The sequence below is a fragment of the Rhipicephalus sanguineus genome, chromosome 3 (genome assembly GCF_013339695.2).
Source record: "Rhipicephalus sanguineus isolate Rsan-2018 chromosome 3, BIME_Rsan_1.4, whole genome shotgun sequence".
NCBI classification, from domain to species: Eukaryota; Metazoa; Arthropoda; class Arachnida; order Ixodida; family Ixodidae; genus Rhipicephalus; species Rhipicephalus sanguineus.
In genome coordinates, this window is record NC_051178.1 from 218,750,276 (window position 1) to 218,774,349 (window position 24,074).

At 48.2% G+C, this 24,074-nt stretch overlaps 1 protein-coding gene across 2 annotated transcripts in view; it reads right to left on the bottom strand.

Moving 5' to 3' along the window:
• LOC119388309 (retinol dehydrogenase 12) overlaps positions 1–21,481 on the bottom strand; it is a 142,696-nt gene extending 121,215 nt beyond the window's left edge. The window contains exon 1 of one of the 2 annotated variants that reach the window (XM_037656009.2): positions 21,354–21,481. In XM_037656009.2, the coding sequence (XP_037511937.1) occupies positions 21,354–21,399 (46 nt within the window). In that variant the 5' untranslated portion in view covers positions 21,400–21,481. The remainder of the gene's footprint in view (positions 1–21,353) is intronic. The other variant, XM_037656007.2, reaches the window with a different exon arrangement.
• Between the last annotated feature and the right edge of the window lie 2,593 nt (positions 21,482–24,074).

The following is a 24,074-nucleotide window of genomic DNA, read 5'->3' on the forward strand; positions in this document are numbered from 1 at the left end:
TAGCGAACCTCAGGCACTTTGGCCGTTTCTATCTACGTATCTATCTATCTATCTATCTATCTATCTAGCCGCCTACGTCTGGGCGCTCTCCTGGTCGTCTCCATAACTTATAAGATACAAAAATCGGCATAGCAGGAGATTTGTGTGTGACGAACACGATTCACTGGTCATGACATGAATAACACAAACAACCTGTCGCGTACGTCATGAGACCCTTTCTCTCAGTCACGCGTGGCACATACCCGCGTACCAGAGTTCATGTTAAGCGGGTATATGCCACAGGTGATACAGAGTCTCAACCAACACAGTAATCGCGAACACACACACATTGACATGCATTGAAAGTGATAATAATTGTTGAGGTTTAATGTCCTAAATCCACGGTATGAGTATGAGAGACGCGGTAGCGATGGGCTCCGGAAATTTTGACCATCTGGTATTCTTTACCGTGTACTGAGATTGCACAGTACACGGGCGTCTGGCATTTTGCCTCCATCGAAATTTGACCGCCGCGGCCGGGATCGAACCCGCGACCTTCGGGTCAGCAGCCGAGCACCGTAACCGCTACACCACCACGGCAGACGCAATGAAAGTGATGAAGCTGAAGACGGAACACCCCTGGAAGATACTGGATTACTATATACTCGTCCACGTGGTCCGCAACGTGAAACACGTGGATTACGCATAAACCAGGGCCAATGCTTATAATAAATCTGCCGAGAGTATCAGACCTCTCATCATTACCGGGGACTTCAACAATGATTTATAAAGACCCAACAACGCCTCGTCCTTATATTGCATGAAAGACGGCTTGGATGTGGACAGGGCATCAATAGACCGCGCTGCCACGTCCAGGACAGGAGGCATCATAGATCATTTCATCGTAAGTGGCATCCAGGATTTCCACCAGCATCCAGGATTTCCACCAGATTTCCACCAGCTGTATCATGGTATCCACCATGATACGTATACCTCGAACTTGACTACACTTAGACCCCTCGTAACGGCGATCACGAACGGATCCGATCAGCAAGTCGGGTGCAGCTGCTGGTGCTCACTGATCACGGTGATGATGACCTTGTTGAATTACTGTCAAGAATCCCTTCCACGCATGCACACGGGTTCGTGAAACGTCCGTGCGTTCTCCGTCATAACAGACAAATGTAAGCACAGCAGCTGTAACAACTGTAACTCTGACTGTAACGTACGTGCAGTGCGCCTGCGCGTGCCACTCGGCTGTGTATATATCTAGGGAAACTTTCCTGAATGAAGCTTAGTTGCGAGCAACGCCTGTCCTGTGCATCTGTGTTCCTTCTTTGTCTTGTTCGGATTCGCGCTATCCAGTATTGAAGAATATAAGCACTACACATCGGCTTACCGCGTCTGCTTTTGGTAACACCCATGTTGCTATTGGCATCGTTACGCAACTGTAAACAACTGGTTACATAATACATATACGACTCTTCAACATATGAGTGTGCGTATACCACTTTCACATTTGTCTAATGTCATTCCGTAACGTTTCGCTCAATGCGAAAAATTACGCCACAGACACAATACCGCGCATGCTTCGCATAACATCGATTCCCACGGTGCGTGGGATCTGCCGAATTTCTTTTAACCACCGAGCCGCTAAAAAGGCTATATTCACATGAGATTTAATACTTCTCATCTTTAGGACAACGCCAAGTGCACTTTGTATTGCGCTTGAACCACAGAGCGGCACCTACACTGAGATGACTCTCGTGAACGGACGGTACGACGACCACACACAGCACTCTCGACAAGTGCACTCATTGATCTTATTACAGTACACATAGAGCCGATCAAGGCCAAATGCTTCTTTACATCGTGTTAGGCATACGTACGAGCGGTTAAAGTTGCACCAACGCAACGGAGGAAACCGCCTTTTGAGGCCCTGCATGACGTACGCGCACATGCAAACTCAACGCGGCTAGCAGACGACGCATGCAACAATCCACACAAGGCGCGGTTCAGCCGGAAGCCGCCAGGCGGCGACTCCGCTCGATCTCGCGGCCAATCCTACCTAACACGCAATCGAGGCGCGTCCGATAGAGGGCGACTCCGTAACTCCTCGCAAATGAGCACACGTGTAGTTTGCCGGCGGTTAACCAGACACGATAGAAGAAGGGGCGAGTGGAGGTGTGAGCGGAGAGAAGCGGGCAAGTGCATTTGTGCCTCGGCGGGGTGGGGCCGCCTCCTGCGCGCGCTTGAAGCCTTGGGTAGAGTGACCTAGAATAGGGGGAGTGTCCAATGCGCCGGCTCCCGCCTTTGGGCAGGGCTTGGAGGGGGACGCCGTTGGTGACGGAGACCAGGGTGAGTTCATTTCTGCGTCTATGGGGTAGGGCCGCCGCCGGCTTTGGGCTCGTTCTAGCGTACAAATATGCGCTCTAGTGAAAAAGAGTAGGTGTGCTCGACTTCTTCGTCTCGGCATCGCTCGCCTCGTACTCATGCGCACCGGTGTTGGGGGTGGGTGGAAAGGGGGGGGGGGTGTTACTGTAAACGTATAATCCAAGAGTTTTAATCGATTAATCCGATTAATCGAAAGGCGGAAAATCGATGACGATTAATCGATTAATGGTGCTCCTTTAATCTAGTAATCGTTCATCGATTTTCCCATCCCTAACGTGAAACGACATTGTCAGGGCGTGTGTACTGTTTCTTTTTGGTTCTCTTTTATTTAGTGCCGTGTCACTTCATACGTCATGGCGGGACTATTGAATTCTTTAAGGCCGGTACGCCACGTGGTGCCATTCACGCGAACAAACCGCCGGTGTCGAGAAAAGCTGCATATGTGTGTAGAATGGGTTCGCTTGCCTTGAAGTAGCTTCGACGACCGAGTATTACGGATAACTTAGCGTAGTTTTTCAGATCGCTTCCCCTTTCGAACGTCCCTAGGCTTATCTGGAGGATCAGTGTTAACAAATATGCAACGTAAAAATCCTCGCTTTTGGTGCGTGGTTCATATTTTTTTACTTTTGTTGTTACTGAAGAAGTAGTAATATGGCTGCGTGCGGGGATACAGGCGAGCGTTCTCCGTTTTTTAAATGCGAAGCATTTCTTAGCGAACCTTTGGCACTTCGAGCGTTTCTATCTATCTATCTATCTATCTATCTATCTATCTATCTATCTATCTATCTATCTATCTATCTATCTATCTATCTATCTATCTATCTATCTATCTATCTAGCCACCTACGTTTGCAGGGGTGCTCTCACGATCGCCTCCTTAGCTTGGTGTCGACGAAAATTGGCATGGGAGGGTAAGAATATTTGACGGATATGACTGTGGGGTCATGACATGAATAACTTGAAAATCCTGTCGCGTACGACGTCAAACCCTTTCCTCCAGACACGTGCGGCACATACCCGTTTATCACGGAGCCGCGGTGTACGGGTATGCACCACAGGTGTTTGAAAGATTGTATCTACCCAGGAACGGCGAGAATAGACATCAGTAGTTTAAATGCGAGAGCGTTATGAAAAACCGACATCGGCAGCGTTGACCCGACGAATGGAAAGAATGAAAAAGTAACACCATCTTCCCAAAGGGAACCCTGATGGGATGCGAAGGAGCAGCGTTGCGCATGGGTGGCGTCACGAGTTGAACGGCGCTAACGCGGTGGAGAGGGTGAAGCGAGAGAGAGGTTACACGTACAGACATGTTTCAACGCGTACGTTCGCGGTGGTCGCGGTAGCGGAGCGAGCGGCGGTAGCGGCAGGTGTTGCGGGCGAACGGACGAGGCGGCAGCTGCGGGCGCTGCGGCGAGCGCGCGGCAGGCGATGGAGAGAGTGACGTCAGCGCGCACTGCGAGGGGAGCGGGAGCGCGTTCGCATGGACGCACGGAGGGACAGCGTTACACAGGCTAGTCAAAGAGCTGCTTCGCATCTAAAATTAGGATCCCAGCAGGAATCGAACCCAAGCATTCTGCGTGGCACGCACGTATTCTAGAGCCGCGCCAGGTCTAGAAACTGCTTTGGAAAAAAGACCCTATGCAGGCGTAATGTCGGTGCAATGTCAGTTGTGGTTATGGTGCTGGCTATCTAATTTTACAAGGAAACTATAAACACTACATACGCACTCCTTCGATAAAGGCCTCATATCAGAATGTCTGTGGTTCCAGTGTTGGCCCCACCTTTATAGCAGTCTAATAAACATTACATTTGTATTCTTATGATTCACCAAGCTATATTGAAGCATTGCTCGATCCCGGAGGAAAACATTAACGAAAGTTACGAATGATATTGACATGATTGCACCATAAAATGCACTTAGTTTCTATAATACTGGCATATGCACTCTAACGTAAGGGCTGGCGTTACGTCTCACCATCATCATCATCATCATCAGCCTGTCTACGCCCACTGCAGGGCAAAGGCCTCTCCCATGTTCCGCCAATCGACCCGGTCCTGTGCTTTCTGTTGCCACGTTATACCTACAAACTTCTTAATCTCATCTACCCACCTAATTTTCTGTCTTCCCCTTACGCGTTTGCCCTCTCTTGGAATCCAGTCAGTTACCCTTAATGACCACCGGTTATCCTGCCGACGTGCTACGTGCCCGGCCCATATCCATTTCTTCTTCTTGATTTCAACTATGATATCCTTAACCCCCGTTTGTTCCCTGACCCACTCTGCTCTCTTCCTGTCTCTTAAGGTTACACCTATCATTTTCCTTTCCATCGCTCGCTGCGTCGTCCTCAATTTAAGTTGAACCCTCTTTGTAAGTCTCCAGGTTTCTGCTCCGTAGGTAAGTACCGGTAAGATGCAGCTGTTATATACCTTCCTCTTGAGAGATAGTGGTAGACTACCATTCATGATTTGATAATGCTTGCCGAATGAGCCCCATCCCATCCTTATTCTTCTAGTTATTTCACTCTCATGGTTCGGCTCCGCGGTCACCATAAATTTACCCTTTAAACGTCAGTGTTGTCGACGTGCCTGGTAAGCCCACGATGTGCACACACCTACTACATTTAAAAAACATGGTTGATCCCTCCGTCATAGGAATCGGAATAACACGAAAGTAAAGCGTGCCCTTACAAAAGTAACTGAATGTTTACTGTACTTTGATATAAGAGAGTTTGCACAATGCATATTGATATCTGGCAGCTATAGCACCGTTTAACGTGGATGCACCCACTTTGAGGTTGGTGGTACATCTCCATCTCGACGACTAATGTCCATGTTAAATGATTAAATAAACCCTTGTGGTAGCTGTAGTAGTTAACGGTTAATGCGTAATCAGGGAACGAGGTGTGATAGCCAGAAGATCGTCGCATAATGGGCGCAGAACTTGGTCGCCATCCCGCGGCATGTTAAAATGTGATTGAACACAACGGCCGGACTAGATGGAAACTCAAAGCGCGTCGTGCCGCCCCGGTAGCCCGGCTGCGATTTTTCTCGGGGCGAGCGCATGAGCGTGGAACGCGGTGTTACAGCCAGGTGCAGCCAGGTGAGTCAGGCGCGCGTCGCAGAGCTATTTTTGGTTTGTATTAGCGTGTTGCTATGAGCGAGGCCGACGCTTGTACTAGAGTGTACTAGAATATTCTAGTACACTCTACTTGTACGACGCTTGGGCAAAGGTCGCCACCTCGCGGTGTGTTAAGGCATTGAGAAAATTGAACTATTGAAAACGAGCAGAATGGGACGGACGTGTAACGCGTTGCAGGTGCTAGTCGCGAAGGCCACAGTAATGACGAATTACTTTACCTTAGTGCTCCCAGAGGGCAACACCACCCCGCCGATTGGGAAAATGGTAGATATAAAAGGCGCGTTTGTAAAGCCTCTAGAGTCGGCGACCGTGGCGCGGTGGATAGCGTGCCCGGCATCTGTTGTTGCGGACCGAGCGGTCGTGGGTTCGATGCCCGTTAAAGGTACGTTTTTTCTTTGCCATGTGACTGCGCATATTTTTTGCCGTCATTTCCGTGACGGAAATACGTCACTGAAGTCTTGGTGGACCCTGGCATAAAACACTTTCGTGTTAAAAAAATCACGCCATAGCCACGAAGTGAATGATGATTGAGGAGCTGGCTCGGCGATAATCGGGTAAACCGTGAATGTTCCGTACAATTCCTTTACTGTCATATAAAGACGTCACACGTTGTTATAGTAGCGATTGTGGTCAGGTTGTTGTCGAACCACAAGCGGTCGCACACCTTGCAGCTATGGTCGAACGTGTGGTCGAGGAAATAGCGCTTGAAGCGCACGTCGGCGCCACCAACTTCAGGTAGCGGTCGCTTTCGGCGCTTGGCCGCTGTATCCCGCGCCTGTACCTCTTCGGGCCCGCGAAGCTTCCGCGTTGCTTCAGCTTCGCGGGCTTGTATCTCAGGGTCCGCACGACGCTGACGTCTCTCTGTGGCCTCGCGAGCTTTTACCACAGGGTCTTGGCGGCGAGCTCGCGTTGCTGCTGCCTTGCGGGCCCTCCGCTCCGCCGCCTTGTCTTCTTCGTTCTTTTTATTAGTAGCGAAGCGCACTGCCGGAGTGGAGCGCCGCACGCTTCAGTTAGCTATGCTATATCTGGTTTTGCCTGCATTAATATCATCATCAAGGCTCTCGAAGAACAAGACGAAGAAGACCTCTATCGCGTGAGCGTGCGCATGCTAAAACTGGCTATGCTATATGTGGTTTTGCCTGCGTTGATATCATCGTCAAGGCGCTCGAAGAAGTGGAAGAAGACTTACTTTTCGCGCGAGCTGCGCTTGTAGCGGTCGCCTCTGGAACTTAGGTTACGCTTACGGCGCGGGACTTTGCCGCAGCTTAAAGGGACTGTCTACCGCGCGGAAATTTTTTTCTGATTGTGGTGAAAATGAGAAGATCGTTCGTCACATCGGGGGCAACGAGCATGATTTTGTCCCATAAAAAAGAATTATATTTTTAATTTGGTGCTGAAAATCGCAAAAGAATGACCGCTAGCGTCACCCAACGGCGATGTGGTTCACTGTACTGGTAGGACAAGACATCCTCGCATGTAGAATCATTTTGCTTAAAAGCAAACATTAATAACTTAAAATTGTTTTTTACGCACTTGAGGCATCTTTCGGTTGCGTCAGAGAGTATTTTTTGCCATAAAGTTAATATACTGACTCTAGAGGAAAAGCTCCCCATAGGACCCATGCACTGAAACCTATAACCGCATGAATTCTGCCATGATGGAACAAAAGAAACGTTGCCAGACCCTGAGCCGCTCGCTATATTTGACGGTAGTAATCAGCTTTAATCTACCAACCTAAGCCAGCTACGCGCTGTTCAGGGAGCATCAGCTGTTTTTTGATGCGTGAAGCCGTGTGTTAGTGTAGCGTTGTCTGCGCAGCTGGCCCGATTGATAACTGTTTGGAATAACAGAGAGCTGAGCTAGTTGGTACGTATTCATTCTAAAAAGAGACAGAGCTTTACTAAAGAGGTGCCTCAGAATAATGGGATACAATTTCTAGACATTTCCTTAACGTTCCAGAAGAACCACGTGTGCTGGCAGTATTCTCCTAGATCTTCCAAACCGCTGTTAAATTTTTCGTCGAAGCACTCGAAGGTTGTAAAAAACGGCATCGCCATGTCTTGCCTTAAGTCAGCCCTCACCAAGTCGTGTGAGCACAAAATGAGTGATAGCTTTAGCGCACAGGTTACGCGTCTTTTAGATGTAGGGTATCCTCGTGATGCAGTGGCCACGGTCGCTGAGCGTTTAAAGAAGTCTATTGTGTTAAGTCCGAGCATGGTTGCAGAAAGCGATAGGAAGAAACGTGTCGTAGGTATTCCGTACATTCATTGCATATCTCACAGGCTAAAGAAAGTAGGAAGTAGATACGGCGTTAATGTTGTTTTCACGGCTGCCAATAAGCTAGGTAAGATTTGTGCCGCTGTGCAGAGGAAGAATGAGCGAGTAAAAGACAAGAAGCGAACCGATAATTGTTTCGTAAAACACACCAACAAATTCACTGATTGCCGTACGAGTGTGGTGTATAAGGTCCCTTTCAGCTGCGGCCGCTTCTACGTAGGACAGACGGGCAGATGCATTAACCAGAGATTGTTGGAACATAAGAGATCGCTAACAGGAGGCTCACCTTCTAATTTATCTTTACATTGTCGAGATTGTAAGTGCACGCCAAAATTCGATGAATGCGCAGTGTTGTACCGGCATAGAAATGAAGAAACGCGCCTGATGATTGAAGCATGGCATATCGAGAATAGTGGTAGCGCATGCGTGAGCCAACCGTCGATTAACTTGCATAAAGATGAAATCAAATGCCTTAACAGTTATCTTCTACGTAGACCGCCACGCGTGCCGGATTGATAGGTTCGCCGGTTGCATGGGCATGCGCAGATAAGTTTTCGTGCCTTCTTTCTTTTCAGCCGTTGTGCGTCTCTTCAGTTGTTAGTCGGCGTTTGTGGTGTCCTGATCTCTTTCTTGTGTCCGTGTTTGCACGCCCTGTCTCTTTTTAGAAAGGATAACTGTTTGATAACGATTGATAACGATTGACTGTTTAACATTTCCACCTGTTTGTGCATGGTTTTATTTACTAGGCACGACCTACCAATAATGCATAACGAATAAAGTTTGTCCGTTTGCTGGCACAAGGGTCACTCGACAGATTCGCAGCTCGAAGCAAAGTGCGTAGGCCGTGGTCGCGCAGTGCTTTGACTTGCAATGACGAGACACCTGTATCCAGATCCTTTTTCAGCTCATTGCTGCCGTAACTGCGCGGGGTGCCATAAGCAGAACAATGTCGATTGCAGCATGCAGCGGCGAATGTGAGTGAGACGTCACCCGAAAGCTTCAACCAAAACTAAAGGTACACGGCACAAGAAATTTTATCGCCGTTAAAAAGACTAAAGAAAAAACTTCGGTTGCGCCTGGTTGGTACATAACTTTCAGTGCTTGTCTCATCTCTTTGCCGTCCGTCCTGGTTTGCACTGAAGTTTTCAGCTTAAAGGGCTGTCACATGAAGTCGAGTGGTTCGTGGCAACAGAAAACGCACACAACGGGACACTATGACAATTGCGAGATACACGACGTAAACGAAGTTTCAGGGGCTTTAACACGACGTGGAAACCGGCGCAATCGGCCGCCAGCGCACTCTCGAATACTCTCGAGCGTTCGTGCTGACATGGTGGCGCCATCTAGTAAACCAGCCTGCAAACGCTCCTTTCCGCGCACAGTAAATTGCATAAATAGCCGTCGTATTCTTTCTTAAAAGTATTCAAAATAAGCACAAAACAATATCCCCGCGTTTTAATTTGTGCAAATGCTTTTTTAAGGTTGATATATGTGATGGCAAGAATGACAACGTTCCAAGATGTCAGCGTTCTTGTGGTTAGCGGTCTCGCGGCCCAGCTTTTCCTCTAGAGTCAGTATATTAACTCATGTTTTTTGCCTTTTTTTCCTCACGCGTCTAAAAAGGCGCCCGGTGTCGCTGCTTGCGGCGCCGCCTTCGATTTAGTCTGCTTACAACTCATGCGCTATGCCAAGCGGCCCTCCGCGCTGGTCGTACCGTGCCGCTGTATTGCTGCTAGGATGTCTCACATGTGCTGCGCTGTGAAGGCGTGCATTTATAGTCTCCTTTTAGATGCGAAGTATCTTATGGCGGAGTTCAATCCGGTGGTGGTGGTCATGGAGGAAGGAAAAACTAAGGAGAGGCCTTATTCGCAACTTCCAGGTACCGTGGCGCCCCCGGGTGGTGGCCGCCGGAAGCTCTGTTGAGATTATTGAAATGTTGGACCCGCTTGAGTCAGCGAATGTTGCCACTTGTTTTGTCTCGTTTGGGGTCGTTTTGCGACGGTGTGCACGGTCTCGATACGTGACACTTTCGGTTCCTCAATGTCAACGGAAAATAAAAGAAAAAGGCAACTGATTTTACTGCGGGCCTCGGTGCTCACAGCGTGCAGCGGGAGGCAAAGCAAAAGCCTCCCCTTCAGATTAGCGCCTCGAAAAGCCGTGAGTGTTTAAGCGGGTTAAACTTCGCAAGCAAATAAGCAAGGCCCATGAATGTATGCAGAATCCCATTTTGTGTTTGAGTATATGTCTACTACCTCATATCACCTTTCTCGCGCTTCGTTCCTCCGCTCGACACAGTCGCTGTGCAGACAGTACCAGAACTGATAAGGAATGCGTTCCGCCTCTAGAATATAATGAAAAGTCCGCTTTCAAAGCGTCCATTGCACCATTCCACGTCTGAAGTGGCTGTGAAGTGCCTCCGTGACCTTCACATCTCCAGCTCTTTTTGTTCTGTATTACTTGCTGATGGCGCTGTTTTTTCGTCCCTGTCCCGTACGATGTTACTTATTGCACTTCTCATAAACACCGGAAGCGTAGGATAATAACAGGAACGTCACATCTTAAACGTGAAAATTGCGTCTTGCCGCTGTTTCATTCGCTGCTTGTCGACCTATTGTGGCATTGCGCTGTTTTTTTTTCTTTTTTTTTTACCAAGAAAGCGCAATAAAATCGTATTTCCGATAATCGCACATGCCTCAAGTGGTTCTTGTGCTTCGGTCTCGAAGGGCAACACATTTTTTTTTTCGTTTACTTACATTACTTCGTGCTTTGAAGGGAGCTGAGCTAGCTACGCGGCAGAATGCAATGCAAGCAAAAATGAGAGAAAGCATGTCTCCGAGAATGTCTCTGATATTACTGAGACATCCTTACTGAGTCTCCTACTACCATATCGTGCTAACAACACAGCGGGGGTTGCAACGCGCGATTAAGCGCCGCAAGCAACGCGACTAGCCTGTTTGCTTTATTTACAATTGTGTGCATATTTATCTTCCTAATGAGGTTCCAATCGCGTACTCGACATTCGTTTACTTATTATAATATGTCACCGCAACCCTGCTTTCACTAAAACATAAATCGGAGTGCAGCCGAAGCGCAAAGAAGTGAACTCTTCGCCAAACATGTACGTTCCTAAATCGTCTGCAGCGGGCCGATAATCTCAACGACCGTCATATTGGATGTACAGTCGCGCCACCTATAGGCCGTGAAAGTTGCGAATCGTATCCCAATGCATTGCGAAAAGTGTGGCGGAAGTGACGTCAGATTTATGGGGCAAACAAACCGGTATGGGGCAAACAAAACAGCAGACGCCCCGCGGCGTGCTCTCCGCGGTGGTTCGCTTCTGCTCAGATTTGTAGTCCCGGCGTAAACTTAGCGCGTATTGTGCGGTTCGCGCGTAGTAAAACGTTGCAAGCAGACGTTTACCAGGCTGTTCGTGCGTGGCAGGCCCGAGGACTGCGTGCTGAAATTCTTCGTGGAGCGTTTTTGTGCAACAGTACAGAAAGTACCGGTACGTGCCGTATTCAAAACATTCAGCCCCTGCCTTATCGTATTCGAACTCACCTAGCAGTGACTTACGCGTTCTGCTGGGCTTTAGGCCTTTCTTTTCCTTTCTCGTAGCCTGATTTCCAGATCTATCGCCCGATTAGCGGTTCTTTGTTCGTGTATATGGAGTAAGCGCAGCAGCTGTTCGGCGCAACGCCAACGTATAGTTGACGTAACTTCACGTCGAAAAGAGGACACCGCGGTGTATTGTATACGCGACCGTGCATGTAAAGTTTGTAATTCCAGTGCGCACACAACACAAGCACGCAACGAGCGCACACCGCACAATACATACATCACGTAGTCCGATAACAACAACAAAAGTTTATTGCCCTTTCGTTTGAACGACACAGCCTCTAAAACGTACGATGCCTTCCGCGCATGGTATGTACGGCGCGTCAGACGCCAAAAACATATTTTCACGTGTGTTCCGAGTTGACAGAATGAGTAACAAGCAACAGAGCGCACATCCGAGAGCTTCGCACGCAAATACCATGCCTTAGTGATCAGTAATGAAGCGAACGTATACGTACACATGAAAAGTGACACCCGGTATTGTCCGCAGTGCACGCGATTTGCACAGGGTATGCGCAACAGCTGGGCATCGCGTAGCTTTCCTAAAGAACACACACAAAGAGCAGCAAGCATGAATCAACTACACTGCTTGCACTGCGAAAAACAAACAAACAAAGAAAGGCTGCAAAGTTTCGCGATGCGCGCATGCGCTTGCAAACGTCGCGACGGAAATCGCAAAATGTTTCGCTGCGCCTTCGCTAGGAGGCGATGCGGGTGTTTGCGATGTGGAGGCTTCACGAATGTGACGTCAGGGCCTCTCCTTAGTATTCCTTGCTCCATGGTGGTGGTGGTGTGCGGCGTGACCGCCCTTACTGCGCATGCGCATACCCTCTTCACTCACCCTCTCCATTCCCCTCTCCACATCCCTTCCCCACTTTCCCTCTTCACTCCTTCTCGCCCCTTTCCCCCTCTCCACATTCTCTCTCCCTCCCCCTCTCCACTTCCCCTCTCCCCTCCCCCTTTCCACTCTTCCTCTGAAACGCGGGCTAGACATGCCGAAATTCTCTCCTGCGCAACGCCGCGATGAGCACCAGCGCATGCGCGTCCCCTCCCCCTCTCTCTCCCCTCCTACGCTGCCCCCCTCTCGCACGCCTGCCGACTGCGTTCCCCGCTCGCCCTGTGAGAATTAACGGCCAGGCTAAGGGAAGACAACACGCGCGTAGCGTTCCTCTTCGCGTTACACGACGCAAGGTCGGTAGCATGCCCAAAGAACGCCAACGGAACGCCATCGTGCAAGTGCTCCGGCTTTGCATCGCCTCATGGTCCCCTTTAGCGGGAAATGGTGTAATTTTTTGATGGATCAACTTGGCTTGGATAGCGGCAGCAGTGCTACAAATAAACGCATAGACTGCGATTACAGCAAAAGAAGTGCCCTGTAATCGTATAATAAGGCTTCATTTAACTGCTAGAGCGCTGAAAACGACTTTTACATTCATTACATTAGTGTTCAGCGAAAATAATATAGGGTAAGGCGGGGCAAAACGCGACAAAAATGTGAAAATAGTGAATAACATTTTTTATTTCACTCGTTACCATAAAATGTCAACACAGGCACTTTCTTTTGGGTACAAGGTATGTGCTACATAAATATGGCCATGCTGCGACTGTTCAAAGTATTATTAAATGCGAAGCATTTCTTAGCGAACCTCAGGCACTTTGGCCGTTTCTATCTACGTATCTATCTATCTATCTATCTATCTATCTATCTAGCCGCCTACGTCTGGGCGCTCTCCTGGTCGTCTCCATAACTTATAAGATACAAAAATCGGCATAGCAGGAGATTTGTGTGTGACGAACACGATTCACTGGTGATGACATGAATAACACAAACAACCTGTCGCGTACGTCATGAAACCCTTTCTCTCAGTCACGCGTGGCACATACCCGCGTACCAGAGTTCATGTTAAGCGGGTATGTGCCACAGGTGATACAGAGTCTCAACCAACACAGTAATCGCGAACACACACACATTGACATGCATTGAAAGTGATAATAATTGTTGAGGTTTAATGTCCTAAATCCACGGTATGAGTATGAGAGACGCGGTAGCGATGGGCTCCGGAAATTTTGACCATCTGGTATTCTTTACCGTGTACTGAGATTGCACAGTACACGGGCGTCTGGCATTTTGCCTCCATCGAAATTTGACCGCCGCGGCCGGGATCGAACCCGCGACCTTCGGGTCAGCAGCCGAGCACCGTAACCGCTACACCACCACGGCAGACGCAATGAAAGTGATGAAGCTGAAGACGGAACACCCCTGGAAGATACTGGATTACTATATACTCGTCCACGTGGTCCGCAACGTGAAACACGTGGATTACGCATAAACCAGGGCCAATGCTTATAATAAATCTGCCGAGAGTATCAGAACCTCTCATCATTACCGGGGACTTCAACAATGATTTATAAAGACCCAACAACGCCTCGTCCTTATATTGCATGAAAGACGGCTTGGATGTGGACAGGGCATCAATAGACCGCGCTGCCACGTCCAGGACAGGAGGCATCATAGATCATTTCATCGTAAGTGGCATCCAGGATTTCCACCAGCATCCAGGATTTCCACCAGATTTCCACCAGCTGTATCATGGTATCCACCATGATACGTATACCTCGAACTTGACTACACTTAGACCCCTCGTAACGGCGATCACGAACGGATCCGATCAGCAAGTCGGGTGCAGCTGCTGGTGCTCACTGATCACGGTGATGATGACCTTGTTGAATTACTGTCAAGAATCCCTTCCACGCATGCACACGGGTTCGTGAAACGTCCGTGCGTTCTCCGTCATAACAGACAAATGTAAGCACAGCAGCTGTAACAACTGTAACTCTGACTGTAACGTACGTGCAGTGCGCCTGCGCGTGCCACTCGGCTGTGTATATATCTAGGGAAACTTTCCTGAATGAAGCTTAGTTGCGAGCAACGCCTGTCCTGTGCATCTGTGTTCCTTCTTTGTCTTGTTCGGATTCGCGCTATCCAGTATTGAAGAATATAAGCACTACACATCGGCTTACCGCGTCTGCTTTTGGTAACACCCATGTTGCTATTGGCATCGTTACGCAACTGTAAACAACTGGTTACATAATACATATACGACTCTTCAACATATGAGTGTGCGTATACCACTTTCACATTTGTCTAATGTCATTCCGTAACGTTTCGCTCAATGCGAAAAATTACGCCACAGACACAATACCGCGCATGCTTCGCATAACATCGATTCCCACGGTGCGTGGGATCTGCCGAATTTTTTTAAAAAGAAACAAAAAATGCACCACATGCCTCATTTTGCCCCAACCTGCGGGGCAAAACGAGACGCTGCGCGATTTGAAACGAGGCAGCGTGAAAAAATTTTATTGTTTTAGTTCTTGCAGTAGAAGCACTTCAAATTCACTCCGCGGGCCGCCCCGCAGTCTTCATGTGCCCAGTCTTTGTACTCCACAGAACCCTGCGCTGTGCTGCTCCGAAACTCCTGAAAAGCATTCAGTGCTTTTTTCATGTCGTTTTCCTCCCAGGAAACCCTAGATGATATTCTCCTGTACGTCCGCACCATCCTTAACACAAAAATATCGCATATAATGAGCGTAAATAAATGGCTCACTTAATAAGACACTGTCTAAGGCAATTCAATGCCTTTTTGTCGCGTTTTGCCCCTCTCACATGCCCGACTTCACAAAAATTTCCCCTTTGGCCCGCGGCACCAAATGAACTGAACTTTTGGTGGCATGTAGCTAGTAGTATAAAGTAACAACATAAATACTTACATTGTTGTACTGATGCCGGAGTAGCTTCATGCACGGATCCGAAAATTTGGCCGAGCAGAATTTCGCCCCTTTTTGCCGGGTCACGAACACACTGACATCAGCCGCGCAATTTTTCCCGCGCGAACGCTGTGAGCAATCATCAACTTTTACGCATAAAATGTCGAAAGCTACCGGCACGTATAGCTGAAATAGAGAAACAAAGAAAACGTACTGTCTGCATTAGCTATAGAGGGCGGCAAAGTCAAAATGTCGCGTTTTGCCCTGCGTCTCATTTTGCCCCGCCTTACCCTAATCCCACAGAAATCACATGTGCTTTTAGTTTTAATATTTACCGGCACTACAATCGTCATCGCGTGCACCAACGAGTGTTGTGGGCATGTTTCACGCCAGTGGAAGAACACCGAACGCAGATCGAAAAACTCTCTTTTAAAAATTTCTACTCACTTTCCAGAGAAACCGCTGCAGGGTTAGACACTTCAGGGTGTATGCTCTCGATCGCGGTACAAGACAGAAAAGCGATGAAGGACGGTAGACAATCCCTTTAGGAACCTGGCGAGCCAGCTCCTGAAACACGTCGATCCACCTCGTAACACTTGGCTCAAAACCATAAAATACAGCATAGAAGTACTCGCTGACTGCTTCGCATGAAACCGGTTCCCACAACGCGTGGGATCTGCCGATTTTTTTTTTCAAGTTTTCTGAACGCATTCACCCTCCGCTGGGCGAAGCAGCTGTCACAGGTTGGGCACGTAAACGCTATCCCGCTATTGGCAGCGAGATGAGCAGAGTCGGCACCTAGCGGTGAGTCGGCGAAACCCCGCGGTGTGGATGGCTCCTTGCGTTGTCTGCTAGCCACACCGGGTTCGCATCTGTGCGTGCGTCATGCGCGTCCTCAGATTACAGCTTATTCCGTTGTGCTAGCACAGTATCAAATGCTTGTACGTATGCCTACACGATATACATAAGCATTTCGCCTTACGAGGCTTGTATGCACTCTAATAAGTGAGTACATGCCCGTGTCGGTAGGGCGCTAGGTCTAACCATCGTGCCGTCCATTCGCGAAAATCATTTCAATGTGGGTACCGTTTTCTTGTTCAAGCACGTCACATAGTTCATTCGGCGTCGTCCTAAACAAAAAAAAAGTACTAAATGTCGAGGTGTGAATGCAGAATTTTAGCGACACCATCTCGTGATGACGTTGGCGATTTGGAAATCCTTGCGATACCTCAGAGCTTTAACTAGCGTCAGCAGAGGATGGTTAGCAGTAAAAAAGACCTGAAGTTACGCATTTCTACAGCCGTACGCGTATTCATGCAAACAGAAAAGCAGAGTGCACGAAGTTTTACTTCATCTAATTACGCCGAAATACAGGCTCTCTTTCTTTGTAGCCACTAGAGCAGGAAGTAAATACTTCATTGGCGCAGTCGCGCAACACACTTTATATTGTGGTATAGGCAAAACAAAATTTAAACACGTGGAAATAAAGCAAGAAAACACAGCGAGCACAGTCGAACCACGAATGTGACCGAAGGCCAGTACCCCACTGATTTGCAGATTACACTTCTCTCACACGTAACAAGTAGGATAGGACGGTTTCGTGCATTCATGTGGCAATGGAGGGCATCACCATTACGCTGTAGTCAACGCGCTTTATTCGCCGACAGTCGACTCAGACTGCCTACGGCGAAGCGCCGCAGCGTACTTTTGTATACGCGCCGCTGATCGCCTATCCACAGAAACGCGGCGACGGTGCTGCCACCTATAGCCCGATCTCACGGCGAATACTAAAACGCGCTGTCCGCAACGAACGTTTGCGGCACGGTAACGCTATTCCCTTAACCACCGTTATCACGCTAATGCTAAACTGTAACTGCTTCTTATACACTCTAAGCCAAAATCGAGTGTTTTGGGAGTGTTTCTGCCACAGAACAACAATCGTCATCCACCTCGCGTGCTTTCCTCGCGTTATCACCGCGGTCGCGGCACTTCCCGGTCACGAACGGCGCGCGCGTTATCAGCGTGACATAGCATTCTTGACAGGTAAGTGACGAGAGCTGGGTTTTCAAGAAAGGAAACGCGAGCAAGCCAGATGACGATTATTGTTGTGTGGCAGAAATACTCCCCAAATACTCGATTTTGTCTTAGAGTGTAGGAAGCATGGACCCTGGTATTTGCATAACCGATGAGGTACGTTGACAAGCCCCACTGGACGACCTCCTTTCGCGCTCCGGGCCGAGGTACATGGCGGCGAGTCTTTGTTGGGGAACTTAAACGCAGAAATTTTGGTCCGCCTGTCTATCACTCGATTCAGCCACGCGGCCAATGTTTAACCACTTGCTGAACGCCCAGCCATCTTGAACTGGTAGTTGAGTTCATACATGTGAGCATTTTCGATCAAAAAGCAAATATTACGCATATCTGAGGCGCAACATCAATACATAAGTATTAGGTGGTGTGTTCCTTTACTGGAAAATACATAGATACATAATTCTAAAAACCCTAGTGTTTCTTAGGCTGCGCTGAAAATGCGACGCTATGCACGAAAAGCCCTCTGCGGACGATATGGTGCCGCCACCGGTTTCCCGACCTATTGCCAGATGGCGTCTATATCTCACGCAGCGCATCCTCTATCGTCTTTCGACGACATTTGCAGCGACGCACGCAGATACGCGGCCAATATTTTGTGATTGATGTGCGCAACGCAGACGTCGCTGATCTGGCTGTTTGCCTGTGTGTGTTCGGTGTCTGGGGGCCGGCGAAGTGTGATGCGGCCTACGTTGAGGTTGCGCATCGCCGTGTTCTTACATATGGCCCCACCGTCGCAATGAAGCCACTTGCTGTGGAGGGCACATTGGAATCCCGTGATTGCAGTGCACTCAGCGCTCCTGGTTTCAGAAAGTGCTAACACGCCAGTTTTGTGAGCACAGCGTCTTTTTTCCAACGGTCGTGCAAGTGCGCGTGCACAGACTGTACGTTGAGAGCGGTGAACATGAGGTGATTGCTGTGGTTGGGCCACCGAAAGAAGGCGTATAGCCCGGTCCAGGACAGTGTCCCGGGTCATTTCGTAGAGAAATTGTCTGTAGATCGAGCCGGCTACATAACGAAACCTGAAGTCACCTTATGCGTCGGTGAGGAGTAGGCCGTCGAGGCTCGTAGACCTGGAAATTGCTACGTAGACCAACTTCAATGGATGGCGCTTATCGTATTCGTAGACTGCAACGGCGTATGTGGCCCCTTGTGACTTATGTGTACAAGTTATGGCGTTTGCTTGCGCGAGGGGAAACTGTGTCCTGCTAGACGAGATATTTTGTCTGGCGTATACAGTGTGTTGCGGTTGTTCGCAGTCCCACGGGCGCCCATTTCAATTGTATGACGGGGTTGTTGTAAGAGCGGATAGCCAACGCCACAACCACAACTGACGTCACACGACAGTAGTTATACTCGGCGAGTGATCATGATATTGCTTCTCCCAATGCGTGAGATCTACCGGAATTTGGAATGTGTGGGTTTGCTGTTACTGTCTTAATATATTGACACTGTGAATCACCTATGGCGCATACGCGCATGACATGATCAGCAAGGTATGGGGGTTTGTGCCACACGTGACTGAGTCAAAATGTTTCACACGTACGCGACAGACATTTGCGTTATTCATGTCATGACGAGTGAATCGTGTTCGTCACTCACTGATCCCCTGGTGTGCCAATTTTGCTACATGGCTATGAAGACGACCAGGAGAGCGCCCAGACGTAGGCGGCTAGATAGATAGATAGACAGATAGGTAGGTAGGTAGGTAGGTAGGTAGGTAGGTAGGTAGGTAGGTAGGTAGGTAGGTAGGTAGGTAGAAACGACCAAAGTGCCTAAGGTTTGCAAAGAAATGCTTCGCATTTAAAGAAATAGCATGAACTGTAGGCCAGTGCGATTAGCACATGCGCTCGGTCCAGTTCGCTTCGGATGCGCCTTTAAATTTTAGAGTTTTGGTCCCATTTGCATGGGACAGCCTGCATAGACTCGCAATGCAAGCCATAGATTTCGAGCTGTTGGAATGGACGGAAAATCTTGAGTCTGAACAACCCGAGTGGTTGACGCTTGAGTCGTCCGCAGCTGCTACCTCGCATTAGCTTCCCTTCGTGCTTGAATTATACAACCCATCTCAACTACCTTGCAGCAACTTCCTAAGCTACGAGGAGTACCCTTGCGCAGCATATAATATAGTTCCGGGCCTAACCGTTTCATTATCAACGATATACAAGGGTTTCAGCTGTGCTTCTTGCATGACGCATTACAGCGATACCTGCACACGTTGGGCCCTCCGTGCAGCATATGCTCTTCGCATACTCAGAAATATTGTGGCAAATACCGGCTGATAAGCGTAATAGCCACCCTAACCGCGATGACTTACACCAACATGGCAGCCCCCTTACAGTCAAGACCGTCCGCTTTCATCCGAATTCCGCCTTTTCACTGGCTATTTGCCCGGACAGCAAGAAATAAGTGGTGTAATCTGACATCACTTAGTCTCATCTAACGTTAAGGGCAAAGCATCAGGTATCTTTTTCCGCTATTATTTCGATAAATAGTTTGTTTTGATGCTGCTAGCACTACCGAGGCGGTGCCGAGCCGTAAAAGCGGTCTGATGTCAGCTGAGCAGATGGCGCCACAACACTAGGGCCGGTGATGCGTCTACGGTACGAAACGCCCTGAATATCTATAATCATAAGCGTGCGCAGGGTTCCCCATCAGTGGGGGTGGCGGGGCAAGGGTTCAACGCAGCGCCCCCGCCCTACTAAGTCAATATTGGGGCAGACTTTGCGCCGCCCCCCCCCCCCCCCCACCTCCTGGGTGACTGGAAGGATCAATGTACGGGGCAGATTTTCCGCCCCCCCCCCCCTGTGCGCACGCCTATGTCTGTAATTGTTTACTGCACCAATAACTCGCTGTTCCTCTCAACAACGGCACTTGATGGCCGCTGAAAGTGCGTCGACCGAATCTCCGTAGCGCTATAGGTCAAGTACCCAGTGTTTTCCGAAAGAAGCAAGACTAGTAGCGCTAAATATGCTTGGTGCAGTCCAAAGAGGACCCAGTGAAAGCGCCAGTATGTTATAAAAAGAACTGCGAACGCTTCCTGTACAAGCGGGTTTCTGAACATCGAAGAAACGGCGAGGTGGCGTTACCGAAGGGGCTTTAACTGCGGGGAGCAAGTACCGACAAAGCAGGCGAATGGATGCAGACGATGCTACGCGGATGAAGGGGCTTTCCTATTGGCTAACAAGCCGTGCCGCTTCCACAATGCTGCAAGATACTTATGAGATGCATTACTATGTTTGCTGTCCTCGGTCGCTGCATATTTGCTTGAAAAAACGGCAGCTCGAGACAAGTGTTATTGAGAGTGTACCAGGGGAACTACCGAACGTGTTCCGCCCAGGCATCACTCAGTGCATAGATATCTTCAAGCTGATAAAAGGATTGCATTTCTCGGTATTCAGTGGGTTTACTGCACCGTAGGCAAAGAAATTCTTTGGGATAATCTCATGAACCTCAGAATTGGAATCGGCAGTCCTGGACGGCTTATGTTTACTGCACTTAACGCAGATATCGACGTTAGACGCTGTCTCTGAGCTGCATATGTTGGATACATTTTCATGGACGAAGACTTGTGGCGCGGAAGCCGCAGAGCACAAATTGAAACGTGTTAAGCGCGAACAACTCCAACGCGTTGTTGACTGCTCCAACGCATTGTTGAGTTCTAGGTTCATCTGACCTGCTTAGGAGTAATAAACGTATAAACCCATACTTACAGGAATCAGAGGCTTGACGTGGTTGGTATACTGCTCGCGTTCTTCAAAGAAATATTCAATTTCGGATGCCACTATCACACGTTTATTTTTACATACTGCAGCATATTGCAGCAGTGCGTACAAGAAGGAGAAGAGTTAGTGAAAATTGCACGGGCGTTATCACACAAACGTGCAAAAGATCATATAAAAAGAGTTACACAAACAGTACGAACAAGAAAGCACGCAGAGAAAAATGGTAAATGATTATAGCTTAGAGCACTAAGAAGCTCGTCTCTAGGAAATGAACGAGTATGGCCGGGGCTATTCTACTGTCCGGGCCAAAAAGCAATAGAGAACGGATATGCCGGTGAATTAAGTACGCGAAAGTCGGGAACTTACCGTAGTGTACAGCGGCAGCAGACTGGCGCACGGTTTCGTTTATCATTCCGAGTCAACACATAGCAGGCGTCCTTGGCGAGACGGGCTCGTCAGAGGACTCGGAGAGGAGGACCGAGGCCGCGCTTCCTTCGACGTCCTTTACATATAAATACAAAAGACACCAGGAAAGTCTCCTCGAGTCAATACAGTCAGCAGGATATGCGCCACACGTGGCTCGGAAAATGTCTCCACTACTCATGCGCACAGTATCCTGCTCTCAAGGTTGGTCTCATCAAGTCCCGAGGTCCAAAGCGAATGTTTTTCCGTGTTTTGAATTCGCCACCTACTTGTTATAAGTGCAGTAAAATGATTAATTAAAAAATTCGGCAGATGCCACGCGTTGTGGGAATCGTTTTCATGCGAAGCTGTCAGCGAGTACTTCTATGCTGTATCTTATGGTTTTGAGCCACGCGTTACAGGGTCGATCGACGTGTTTTTGTAATGTAGTTGCTGTGTGCACATCGTGGGCTTACCAGGCACGTCTACATTACTGGCGTTTAAAGGGTAACTTTATGGTGCAACGTAACGCCAGACCTCACGTTAGAGTATACATACGTCAGTATTATCAAAACTAAGTGCACTTTATGCTGCAATCATGTGAATATCATTCGTAACTTTCGTTAATGTATTCCTCCGGGGTGGAGCAATGCTTCAATATAGCATGCTGAATCATAGGAATACAAATGTAATGTTTATTAGACTGCTATAAAGGCGGGGCCAACACTGGAACCGCAGACATTATTCTGATACCTGCTCCCTTGCTCTGTAATACTACTCGAAACGCAAGAAATGGCTACTTAAGAAGAAAGCAATGGTGCATTAATTTAACTCGACTGGAAGTGTCGCCTGTCTTAGTGCCAGCATGCTACTTAGGGCAGGTTATAAAAAAACAAACAAACTATTTGTTAGATCATATCATGTCGGCTTCACTCAAGTGTCTGTGCATTAGCTTTACGTGTCCAGCCGTCATCTTGTCTATATATTTTCTATGGGAACGTCTGTGACTTGAATTTTACTATATTGAAACATGGCGGCCTTACACAAAGCAATTACGTCCACCCCTTACTGGACGGTTTCGCATAATAAGCATGCATGATGAATGCTTTCTGCATCATTTGCAGACGCCACCGACGATTCGTCAGTTTTCTACTTGAACACCATACGCGGACAATAAACCACGCTTGTACAGCTCGGCTTCTTGAATCATCATAAAACTTTTTATTTCAACCATGGGCGCTCGAGGCTTATTCTTCATTGCGGTTATCCAGTGCGACTTTGTCTCTGACCTGTATTTAACATGCACACTTTCTTATGTGAACCTTATGTTTGCTGATCATTTTCTTTGCAGTACCTCTGCTCCGTTATAAAACCAGCCTCGTCGATGTTTCGCACAGAAGAAAGTACTTCCAAGACAACGATGGTTTCGCTTTCTCTAATCATATATTCGCCTCACATTCGATCCTCGAATGTTTTTCTATATTTTTTTTTCCGTCATTGCCAAACCTTGTACAGCGATCGTTTCTTGGTCGTACTCGTGAGAGCAGCCAATGATCGAATAGCGACCATTTTCGATGGAATGATCGGCTGCTATAAATAAAAATCGTTTCTTTGTCTGAGCGATACCAAGTGGTGCAACACAAGTTGCGCCTTTCCTTCAGCATGGAGCCGATTTCTTATCTGCCGTCGTTAACACAGCATTGTGGTTCTCCTGTTACGCCAGACTAACATTTTAATGAGCCTACAACTACTTGAGATTAGGCGCACACTGGCGCTGCACAAGCAATGTAATACTGTCATAATGACATGATGATTTCAGCGCGCACAGAACAGTCAAAGGCGGGAGCAAGTAGACAAACAAGCCCCGACTCACAACTTGCCAAAAAATGCCAATTGTTTGTCCCGTCCTTGAAATCAGCCAATCCTATTTCCATTACAGCCACTAGGAATAAGCCAGGCGGGTGGCACACATTTCTTGCTGTACCGGGGTCTTACATCATGAGTGCGTTTAGTGCCGTTTACCAATGCATATAAAATGTAACTAGTGCTCAGTATACTTGCTTCTTAGACAGTATACTTGCTTCTTAGATTTTATAGAACATGCAACCTATTCAGAACGGATGACACAGGTGTAGACGAACGCTTCTTACAACATAATCCGATTTTTAATCGGAACCCAATAAGAACGCATTGTGTTGTTTGTAAACAACACAATTCACAAAAAAAATTCTCACATATCAGTAGAGGATATTTGACATTAGGAGGGCAGCCTGTTGGAGATAGAGAGAAAGGTTAAGTGAAAGGCAGGCAGGTTAACGAGAAGAAAGTTTTTCGGTTCGCTACCCTACACTGGGGAAGGGATAAGGGGCATAGAGAGGTAAGGAGCAAAAGAGTAAAAAAAAACAAAGAAAAAAACGCACACACACACACACACACACACACACACACACACACACACACACACACACACACACACACACACACACACACACACACACACACACACACACACACACACACACACACACACACACACACTGAAGCATGAAACATCATAGTCGTTTAGCGAGGTCGGTTGGGCGTAGAAACTTCAGCAGCGCCTTCGTCGCTGACTGGTTGTAAGCTCGAACGTTCCGGCACTCCAAAATTGATTGTTCAGAAAGCGGCTGGTCATCGAGGCGTGCT